This window comes from Charadrius vociferus, unplaced genomic scaffold (assembly GCF_000708025.1).
Source record: "Charadrius vociferus isolate BGI_N301 unplaced genomic scaffold, ASM70802v2 scaffold111, whole genome shotgun sequence".
In the NCBI taxonomy this organism is placed as follows: Eukaryota; Metazoa; Chordata; class Aves; order Charadriiformes; family Charadriidae; genus Charadrius; species Charadrius vociferus.
The window spans coordinates 2,939,133-2,950,707 of record NW_009647046.1 but is presented as its reverse complement, the minus strand read 5'-3'; the positions used below and the strand labels follow the sequence as shown (position 1 = coordinate 2,950,707).

The window sequence follows — 11,575 nt, the reverse complement described above, 5'->3', positions numbered from 1 at the left end:
CTCCTTTCTTTTTGCTGGGTTTTTTTGGGGTTGGTTTTGTTTTTTTTTTTTAAATCCTGGGCTAATAATTCAACACAGTAAAGTCATTTTTAGCTTTTGATTTGAAAGCTTCAAGGTGTTAAATTACTGACCTAGCATAGGAAGAATCAAGGGAGGGGGACTTTAAAAAAGATAAAGGGATTCCGGGTAATAAAGAGCAAACACAGCAACTCCTTTAATCCTTTCCTTCTCTAGAATCTGTAGACTGGTCTCAGAGGGTTTGATTTGCTACGAAGCAACATTAGAAAGCTTGTTCATTGCCTACTCTGAGCTGTGTCACAGGTGCTGTGGTTCATTTCCTTTCAAAGAGTACTTGGGATAATCTCTGTACCACTTGTATTAACTCTGCCATGAATACAGAAATTCCTGAGCCTATATCAAGAAGCCTGAAAACAAATTGTTAAAGTTTGTGTCACTCCTTACCCTCTTTCCACACCCTTCAGCTGAAATAAACTTGAGTGGGTGAGACAGAAAGGATCTCAAAAAATCCAGTCTCTGTGTTTGCAGTGTTACATTACCCAGTGTCTCCAAAATGTTAAGTGTTAATGATTTCCTATCTGCATGGTTGTTAAAAAAGGATTTTTCCTTAAAGCCAGTCATCAGGAATAACTTTCAGCATCTGTTTTGTCTTAACAGTGCTAACACATTTCAGAGGAAGTGCCTAAAAAGCAGCACTAATTTCATTAGAGGAAGATGGTGGTTTCCTTGAGGCTGACTTCATTGTCCCAAATGTTAATATCTATGGAATTTTAAAAAGCACTTGATACAACAGCTTTGAATTGAGGAATGCCAGTGCTCCGATGTTGCTTTCCAAGAGGGATAGGTAAAGAAACAGTCCAATGATTGGTCTGAATATTGGACATAGTGTATTACACTTAAAGCAGTAGGTAAAGAATAAAATGATCTTAACCTATGCTCATGTGGCAGTAATTTATTCATCACATCAGTGAAACTGGGATTATTTTTTTTTTTCCTAGTGGTGCCCCCATTTTCAAATGTTCCCTCTCAGGGCTCCTTCTAGGCAAGGTAAACCTCACTTTGCTATTTCAGAGCATAGCCTTGGGGTAAGTGTGATTGGTCGCTTGAGGATGCTTTGTGTGTGGATGAGTTATTTAACAACAGAAATTGCTTGGGTTTTAAAGCCTTTTGAATTTCAGTATTTTCTATTGCTCGAGCTTGTTCTTTGTTACCCATTGTACCATCGTCTCTAATCCTAATACTCCTGATTATCCCTACTTACTGTGCTTTAGTTCACACCATGAAGCAGTCTTGGAGCTCGTGACCTGCGTTCCTTTCATATGAAACGAAACTGGAAGATGTGTTCCAACTGCAAATGAGCATTCAGCCCATGGGACCAGACTAGAGCTAATCCAGAGTGTGTTTTAAGAAAAAAACGAACCCTGAGATACCCATAATATTGACATCAGGTCCTCTGCACTGTTTCTCCCTACAGATGTTTCAGTCAGTAAAGACATAGCCTCCAATGGCAACTTTGCACTTGAGACTACCATATTTTTGCTTAAGACACTCAATTCTGTTTTAATGACTTAGGCACCTGTGTAACTGGGAAGAAAAGTATTGTGTGTGGGGAAATTGGTCATGCTGGAGAATCAGCATAACCCTTCAAAGTGAGTTTTTCTTCCTTCATCTTGCTCTCAATGGAAAATGCAAGCAGTAATGCTGTAAGTTAAGGAATAACAGTCCTTGTTCCTTGTTTTCCATTTAGTGGAGGAGGGGTCTTGTGAACTCATTCAGCTCTTTGCGTGGTAACCAAAGGTGGCACCTGCTAGGGGGACAGCAGGGTCCTGGCAAGCTCTTCTGTCCTTCTTGGGGACTTGGGGCTCTTTCTGCATTGTGCATGTTTGGCTTTGCCTTAGTTCAGCATGCAGAGGCTAACTACTGTAGTGGGTTTCAATCGGGATGTTACCATAGCATCCTGGGACTTTTGCAATCTATTTGGAAGTCCAAAGGTTTGAAAAGAGTGCTTGAAAGTTTCTGAACTCTGGCAAGTTGCCGAAATGTAATTACACAAAAGACAAAGCCTTACTGAAAGCAGCTCTGTTCAGAGAAGCAGCACCTGAGTGCTAGAGTTCCCAGCACAGCCATTTCTGAGAGCTGAGGCTGATTTATCTCAGTATCCTCCCAAAAACTTTTCTTTCTTCCTCTTGCATGCACGTGCCATCCCACAAGCATAGGCTGGGTTTCCTGCAAGACGCAGCTTTCTCAGCAGTGGCGTTGGAAGAGACTCTGTTCTGTGATTTGGCTGCTCTGGGGCATGTAAAGTAAAGGAGTAGAAAAGTAAGCATCTTGAAGTCCCTACTGTAAAAGTTTCTTTAGATCTTCCCATCGAGGGAGAATCTTACTTTATTTTTCTCTCATCTTTCTCCAGAATATTCTCATAAGCGAGTGGGAAAAGCCAGTTTGTTAATGGAGCACCCAGTTGTGTAACAATTCTTGTGTGAAATATGAGTGTTTCCAGTGAACTGGTGTTAACTAATGAACATTGAGTTCAATTCTTAGTCTCAGTTTCAGCAAGACAAATAAAATCACATCATTAGTAGCTTTTGTTAATGTTCCAGTTTGCCTGTTCTAATTACTGGTAATGTAGAGGGCCGGGACAACCATTAGGTCTGCAGTAGGAGGTTTGGAGACTTGCAGAGTTGGTTAAAGCTTTCTTCTTGAAGGAATCTCTTGCAGGTGGCTGCATTAAATGCTTAAAAGGGGGAAAAGAGAAGATAATCAGAGAACTGAAAAATTATTTTCCCTACTTCTGCTTCACAAACCCATTTCTAAATGATTGAGGACAAACTAATACCTTCTTGAGACACCCTAGTTTGTTTGTAAGTCTTTCTCCTGCAAATGTGCTGATAAGCTCTGTCCACCTAACTTTGCTAAGGGTATGAGTTGTTCAGTGAGAGGAGGACAGATAGAGGGAAGACCAAGCAATGCTAAGGGAAGAATCTCAGCAGCTGTTAAACTTGCTGAGAATATTTGAGCTAAGTTTGTTGCTTTGCTGTTGATATCTTGCTTACTTAAGCCATTCCTCTGAATCTGCAGGTTGTTTTATTTTTGTTTATTTTTTATTTTCCAGTTTCGAAAGAAACTGGAAAAGACATCTGTTCTCATGTATATAAAAATCATAGGTAAGGTGTTGGTGTACTCTTTACATGCTGTTGGAATACTCGCCACAGCTTTGGGTAATCGCTGTTTCTTTTTCTTCCGGAAGGTTTTACTGGCAAGCCATTACTACTTGCCACATAAACTTTACCTCTGGGCAATTGTTAAGGAAAACGTGGCCAAATTATTTTTGTACTGGCCACCTACTCATGATAACGGAATTCCTATATATATGTAGATTGTTCAAAATGTATAGTGTTCCTGTCTCTTTGCGTGATCTTGGCCCTGCCTGAGAAGAGATCTGTTGAGTCATCGTTGGGCTCCTTGCTGGATAGCTCCATCATGGGCTGGCTCCTTTGAGCTGAACTTTTACAATCTATAAAAAGGTATTTATAAAGTAGCGTCTCTGAAATGCAACGTTGTAACTAGGATAAAATTCTGACTGCCATGCTCGCAGACTGGAGCTTTTGGGGAAAAATCCTTCCATTGTATAGTTAAACAAAATCTTATTGCAAGAAATGAGGAATGAAAGAAATATTGAACTTCTTTTACTCAACTAGCTGGCGGCACTTGGCTGTCAGCACATCCAGGTGTGCTGATGTTCCAGCATATCCACCCACTCTTTTAACTGAATAAGCAACAACAAATGATATCATACCCTTCTGCCTGCTAGGTTTAGAGCCATCCCGTGCTGAAAATACAAGTGACTTGAGTTTTCACTCATTAGAACTAAGGAGTAATATAGTAGGGCTATCTGCTGTGAATTAATAATATGTTAACTTCATGTCTGGTCCTTTCTTTTACAGTTGTGCCAGGATCCACTTCCAGATGTTGCACATGCTGTAGTTGTTCTGAGCAACATAATTTGGTGCATTTAGTTGTATCATTGTGCCTTCATCTTCTTTCTCTTCCTAAACTCCTTCCTTACATGTGTCATCTTTCTGAAAGCTGCCTTCTCCTATTATAGCAAGTTTCTTCTTTTTCATTCATATCCCTCTTTTCTCCATCAGCTTGTCAAATCATCAGCAAAACAATGCACATAGGAAATGAAAGGAGTCTTACAGGCTGCGGTTTGGGATGAGAAGATCTGAAATCCCATTTCCAGCTTTGTCATAGACACCTTGTGGGTCTTTATGCAAGTTACTTTCCCTTACTCTGGGCTCATTCACTCTAAGGCAGTGAGCTACAGCACTTTATAATGAATACTCTTTAATACAACAACAGTCATGGGAGCCCTTTCCTGTAATTTTGGCATATTTTGATCAGGCACATGATTTATTTATTTACTTTAATCTCTTGGGACAATGGCTGTGCTTTCCTCTGGTTTGTACGGCACTGGTGCATGAATAAAGTTTCATAAATACAAAATAATATATTTATCCATGATATTTACATGAAGAGTATTCCTAATTCCAGGATTCAAGAGTCATGACTGTTTCTTAACCATCAGGTGATTGTACTTATTTTATTTCAGTTGCATTTCCTTCTGGGTAAGAGGGCTAGAAACGGTGTTCTGCACCTAGCTTTGACCAAAAAAAAAAATCTATTTACTTGCATGTATTTGAGAACCAGGGCATTTAAAACCAGAAATTGTGATTCTTTTCTGAAAAATTGAATTGGCTTCTCTCCACACACACCCCCAAGTTGTTACACGACTTTTTAATTTTGCTCAACTCTGTCTGGTATAATTCTCTTTCAGATGTGAGACCCTTTTCTATACCATGAAGGATAAAGTGATTTAAACTGTGTATATTTAAAGAGATTATTTAAAATTGCAAACTGAGAGGGCTCACACCGACCACTGGATTTTGTCTGTTGTGGAGATGCTACCTATGGAGAGTTTCTGCTGTGATGAAAGTAAAGTTGTATCTTTTCATTAATTCTCTCCTGTGCGGGAGAGTTAAGCTGCTGTCCCAAGTGAATGTTTTTAATGATCTCTCTGGAGTGTTTGAAAGCTTTGTCCCACTTGCATGATGCAGAGTGAAATGCACAAAATCTATCTTTGAGGCAACCCTGTCATTATACCTTTTGGTATATAATGTTTGTATTTGCATTTCTATTGTTCTTGCTTGCACGTTGAGCTTTACCATGCCCAAAGGAGCGCTTCTTATACTTCAGAGAAACCTTTTTAAGGCAAACATTTACTATAATGTTAGCCTAAAGTACTTACAACTCAAATATGAGAAATTTGTACTAAAATACAAGAACGTGAATATCAAATTGACTATCCATCATAACGACCAGCTACTCTTTTCAAAAGACACTAGTGCAAAGTGTCATGTAGTGAAGTGTCAATCTGCTTTTCATAACAACTGAAGTAGATTTCATACATCCAATACAGTCAAGTTTCAATAACGTAGAAATGAAATCTTGAAGCTTCTGTTAAAGAGGATATGGGGTTTTTTTCTTTGTTTTGTGGCTTCACAGAAAACTGTGATGAGAATAGCAGTGAAGTTCAAATGGTGCTAAAAGAAAGGGCATCTTCTGGTCAGATAAACAACAGTTACTCTTGGCCAGCCATTTTCCAATGGATTGGTTTCAAATAAGTGGCTCTTGGACACCCCTTGCTGGGATTCTTTAGAATGAATTTTACTTTCACAAACCTCTAATTCCTATAATTAAGTTCCAAAGTGTGGTTTTTGCAAATAGTCTTCTCTCTAGAGAACAGATGGGTATAAGCTTTGGAGATTTGGTTTCACAAAATGTAACTGCCAGTGGTTTGCTTGCTACTGTTCCAGCTGGCCTCAGAACATTCACATTGGTTCAGCTTTCTAACGTTCTCTTGTTTTGACTTTATCTCCACAGTTTTAACAGCGTGCGTCAAGGAACACACATCTTGTTCCGTGAGTTCAGCTTTGTTCAAGCTACCCCTCATAACAGGGCGTCTTTTCTTCGGACCTTCTGGAGGTGTTTCCGAACAGTGGGGAAAAATGGAGGCAAGTATTCCAGCATCTGCTGCTGTCCTGTTACCCTGACATTAAAATCATTAGCTAGGCTATTAATGCAGCACAAATACTGACACTTCACGCTCTGTTCTAATGTTCTAACATTGTTAACAGGGAGACACCATCACAGTTGCCTGTGGAATAGTTTAAAATGCTCGCAGCATAAAGTAGTGTAGGAGCACCTTGTTGCCAGTGCTACTTCTGTTACCTAACAGCATGTCAAGCAACAGTAGATGAGAGGAGGGATGTTTGTAGGGCCTGTGCGCGGGGATGGATAGGAAAAAAAACAACATGTGCTGGAGGTTGGTGGATGGCAGCAGGGTAGCAGACCCAGAGATGGTTAGAACATGGAGTATGGAGCATGAGGGAAGTAGGTGCTGAGATTATTAAGCAGTTGGGGTTACAAGTGCTTTATGTAGGAGCCCTGAAGGAGGTAGAGAGAGTATATAGTGGTGTTGGGCTGTAGGGTGGTGAAATGCTGCCACCTGAGCGAGCTAGTCCTGGCACGTCTCCTAGATGACTCCTGGAGGCACATCTCCTCCCAGATCCTGACAGCTGTGGAAGGAGAACCACTGACAACTGTGTGACCTCTTCCCCAACCCTACCCACAAGGAAAAAGTTCCAGTGCCAAAATAACTATTCAGCACTGTACTAGCTATTCTTATACTGCACTTGGTATATTAGGTATTACAGAACTGGCGAGAGTTCAAAATAAACTCATGTAACTACATGCAACTAAAATTATGGTTTTAGTTTTTAATTTAGTATTTTAATAAAATACACTGAATGTTGCTGTACAAATATGAATTTTGGTGGGTTTTTTTTTTTTTTTTTACTATAGGCCTCTCTTGTTTCAGGCTATTCAGCCTCACTTCTTGTTACGGGGAGGACTAGAGCCATTCTCTTAAATATAGATAAAACCTCACCTTCTGGCTAAGTTTTGCTCATGATGAACAGAGTTTGCAAGACTATGAATAACAGCTAGACTTTTTTGACATATGCCATTTTAGATCATTGGGTAATTAGCTACTGAAGTCACTCACTATGCTGTCTGTAACACCTTCTTCCCAGTGATAGGTACTTTGTTAAGTTCTAAATCCTTTATATTAGTTCAGGGATAATATTTTTAAGATTTCAGGTAAATTGTATGGTACTAATCTAACCGTTATGCAGTGAGGACACATCTGATTTGAGGTCATATCGCAGTCAGAAAAGATAAAGTGTAGACTCCTAGAACATATTTCTGTAGGAGAATTAGAGATGATAGCAAAGAAGTCATCCACCAGAACTGTAGCTGTCAGTGGTGATCCTTGTTGACAAACTGAGAAGAAGCTATCTGATGGAAAGTACTCACTGCTGCACTTTCAATGCAAGTTTTCATCAAGCTTCATCTGTCTAGCATCTGACTCAGCCAGATGATAGGCACCTGGATTTGTTGGAAAGAACCAAAAAGTTTTAGTTTCATGATATCTCCCTTCTCTTTTGCTTTTAGCAGTTTTATGTGTATATGGAAAAAGTTGTGGAAGAAAACGTAATCACCAAGGTACCTTGAAGGGAAAAGGGAAGCATGGGAGCGAAAGCTCAGGTGGATGTTACTATGCTCTGGTTGTGGCTGTAAGAGAGTTGAACATATATTCTTCTGACTTTAAAGTCCAGTGGCTGCACTTTTCAGTCTGAGCAAATATGGTATGTTTACCTGTATATTTATGCATTTTATTTTTACATTAACTAGAGACAGAAATGCATCACTTCAGAGAGCTTGCTGTCAATATTTTCATCCACTGAAAAATTAGCAGTAATTAGACTAGAACCTTAATTTTTATTAATTTCAGTTTTATTTGCTATGGGTTTTTTTCTGCTATACTTGTACATAAGGGAACTCAGAACATTCATGGTCATCTTAAGAACTAAACTCATTTACTAAGAGGAAGCTAAACCTGTGCAACATGGTGGGTGAAATACGGTCATTACCACACTCAAGCATAGACTAGACCTGGATTTCTTTCCTTGAAATACATTGCTTTTAGATGAATGCAGGAAGGAATCACGTTATACAACAAATGGCAGCAATCAGAAGTGAGACCATTGGTGATCTGAACTACAGAATGAGTCTCTTGACAATAGAAAAAGTCAGACTAGGTGATGCTTAAAGGAAATAAGACCTTCAACTTGGAGTTTTCTTTAGAAGCGTGGCTGGTGGTACATCTTCTAATTGGATCAATCCAGAAAATAGTTTTAAGTTGTTTCTCTATGACCACTGCACTAGAACACAAAACCACATGTACGGATCAAATTAAAACCAGTTATACAGATTTGCATGGAATCACGACTCTATCTACAGATAGTTTGTTGCCAAAGCTTCTCATTTTATGATAATACAATTTTGACAATTTAAATGTTGTATTATGTGCAGGAGCGTATTCAGTTTATGCGGCCAGGTTTTGGTAGCGGGGTGGGATTACAGGGGTGGCTTCTGTAAGACTCTGCTAGAGACTTCCCCTATGTCTGATAGAGTCAATGGCAGCTGGTTCCAGGATGGACCTGCTGCTGGCAAAGGCTGAGCCAGTCAGCGATGGTGGTAGTGCCTCTGTGATAACATATTTAAGAAGGGGGGGGGAACTGCTGTGCAACAGCAGCTGGAAGAGAAGAGTGAGGATATGCGAGAGCAACAACTCTGCAGACACCATGGTCGGTGAAGAAGGAGGGGGAGGAGGTTATCCAGGCATCGGAGCAGAGATTCCCATGCAGCCTGTGGTGAAGCAAGCTATCTCTTCGCAGCCCATGGAGGTCTATGGTGGAGCAGATATCCACCTGCAGTCTGTGGAGAACCCCCTGCCAGAGCAGGTGGATGTCCGAAGGAGGCTGTGACCCTGTGGAGATCCTGTGCTGGAGCAGGCTCCTGGCAGGACCTGTGGCCCCGTGGAGAGAGGAGCCCACGCTGGAGCCCGTTTGCTGGCAGCACTTGTGACCCTGTGGGGGACCCACACTGGAGCAGTCTGTTCCTGAAGGACCATACCCTGTGGAAAGGACCCACACTTGAGCAGTTTGTGAAGAACTGCAGCTCGTGGGAAGAACTCACATTGGAGATATTTGCAGAGGACTATCCAGTGTGGGACGGACTCCATGCTGGAGCAGGGGAAGAGAGTGAGGTGGAAGGAGTGGCAGAGACAATGTGTGATGAACTGACCACAACCCCCCATTCCCCATCCCCCTGTGGTCCTCAGGTGGAGAAGGTAGAGAAATCAGGAATGAGGTTGAGCCTGGGAAGAAGGAGGGGTGGGGGGAAGGTGCTTCAAGATTTGGTTTTGTTTATAATTATTTTACTCTGATTTGTTTGGCAATAAATTAAATTAATTTCCCCGAGTCGAGTCTGTTTTGCCCATGTTGGTAATTGCCAAGTGATCTCCCTGTCCGCATCTCAACTCATGTGCCTTTCATTATATTTTCTTTCGCCCTTATCCAGTTGAGAGGGAATGATAGACCGGCTTGGTGGGCACCTGGTGTCCAGCCAGTGTCAACCCACCACAAGGAGGTAGGTGAGTTATAGAGTCCTGGTAAGAAATTCTGTTTATCCTATACTATGCAACAGAGCATAGGACAAACAACCTGCTGGTTCTGAAACTGGAAGCAATGTAGGTTGCATTGATGTTGCTCTATTGCTTTTGAGAACTGAACTAGTACCTTTGTGCATTTGGTGTCCTATGTCAGCTGTAAGGAGAGTTAGTCATCAAATATGCATTTTATTTCAATAGAATTTCTGTGTGCAGAGAAGGGTGAAAATATGCCCTTTGCCTTCTACAGCAAGATTCTGCTCTGTCTTGGGTTTGTTTCTGGGCAGGGATTGCTCCGTGCTTCAGTATTGTCATTGATTTATGTCTATGAAGAACTAGGAAGGCATCTTTTGTCTTCATTTGTCAATAGTATTACATCCACTAACATCCATGTCTCCTAGGATGTTCTTGTCTTTATCTATTCCTTTACCAAAAAAGTGTTTACTTAAGTTTTCCCTTCTCATTTACTTTAAGTTTCATTCTGGATGTGAATTTCTGTTTTAGGAGTGAGTGGTGGGGTTTTTTAGGTTTGTCCATCCGTGGAGGTAATCCTTGATAAACTGCATAAAAGCCAGCTCTGTGAGGATATAGGTCAACATAACAAATGAGAACTTGCATCAAAGCTTGCACCCTGGCTGGAGGAAGCAAGCGAGAATAGAACTAAAGATGTAAAGCAATGCGATTTCCAAGCTTATACAAGTTCAAAGAACCCCAAACACCACCACCCCCACCACCCCCCACCTTTCCACTTCTGAGCTTTTCATTGGGATTTTAGAAAAATAGACAATATCTCACAAATGAGTGAACAGGTTGCTTAATCTGGCTGCTAGTTGCTCCTTCTTGATGCAGGGAAATTTACTGCTCTGTCTGTCAGTCTTGAAATAAGTGGTGGAATATGCACCTTGTTCACCCAAGCAGATGCATCTAGCCATGAGTTCTCAAAGGGCCAATAAGAGAGAAATGTATCTGAAGAGACACAACACTTATGTAAGAATCCATATATGTGTAGAACCATATTTACACTAATTGAAGTGCATTAACATTACTGTTTCTCTTGGGAAATTAGTGTAGATATTACTTTTCTGCTTAATTCCTTATCCTTTTGAATTACTGGAAAGTAGTTCTCCATGGAAAAATGCAGCAGCTTTTATGTAACATTTTTCTGTCTTAGCCTTGCTACTTGATGTGTTCTAGTTACATTGCCCTTCATAACTCCTTTTGTTTGTAGACTAGATTTATTTTTCTTTTTGTCTCCAAATAGCAAGGAAAAATTACTAGCTTCACTAAATGTGATAGTAACATAACACACTTCAAAAAGTAAAAAAAAACGTTTTGGTGGTTTGTGTTTGAGGTTTTTTTTTTCTTTTTAAAAGGATTTTTGTTGGGTGATATGCTGGATCTGGTTCCTTTTACAGGATTTCTCACTGTTTTTAGAAGCTTAGCAAGATACAGAGTTCTATTTTCAAGTATGCATAAGCATATCTGGGATTTCATGCATTGAGGGGAAAAAAATCAGATTTATTTTAGAATGTGATCCAGTGTCAAGAAACTGGAGTAGACTTCACTTCTTCCCTCCCTCAAACACTTACCAATGATACGCAACACCCGTAGAGGTGGCTAGAGGACAGCTAGCTGTGTGTTGTGAAACACAGAGCATAATGCTCAGTTAGCAACAGATTTCTCCCAGGGGAAGGCAAAATGACCAGAAGTCTTGTTTTCCCTCTGCTTATGCTTAAATTGACCTCTTGGAATCTAGCTGACCTGCTCTTTTGAATTGTCTGTTCCTCAGGACTCTTTAATTAAAACTGTGCTTTCTCAGTTTAAACAGCCCCTGCAGAGTTCTGCTGTGAAGCTTCATAAGGTCAACATATGCCTCTCCCAACCCCCATGGCTTTCATGTCTTGTTGGTTCTCTGTTTTTAAT

General features: G+C 40.5%; 1 protein-coding gene across 1 annotated transcript in view; it reads left to right on the top strand.

The window, feature by feature from the left end:
* Positions 1 to 11,575, top strand: part of LOC104295892 (chromosome unknown open reading frame, human C11orf49) — a 72,131-nt gene that overhangs the window by 11,419 nt on the left and 49,137 nt on the right. The window contains exon 3 of the mRNA XM_009895705.1: positions 5,962 to 6,092. Coding sequence (XP_009894007.1) covers positions 5,962 to 6,092 — 131 coding nt within the window. The remainder of the gene's footprint in view (positions 1 to 5,961; positions 6,093 to 11,575) is intronic.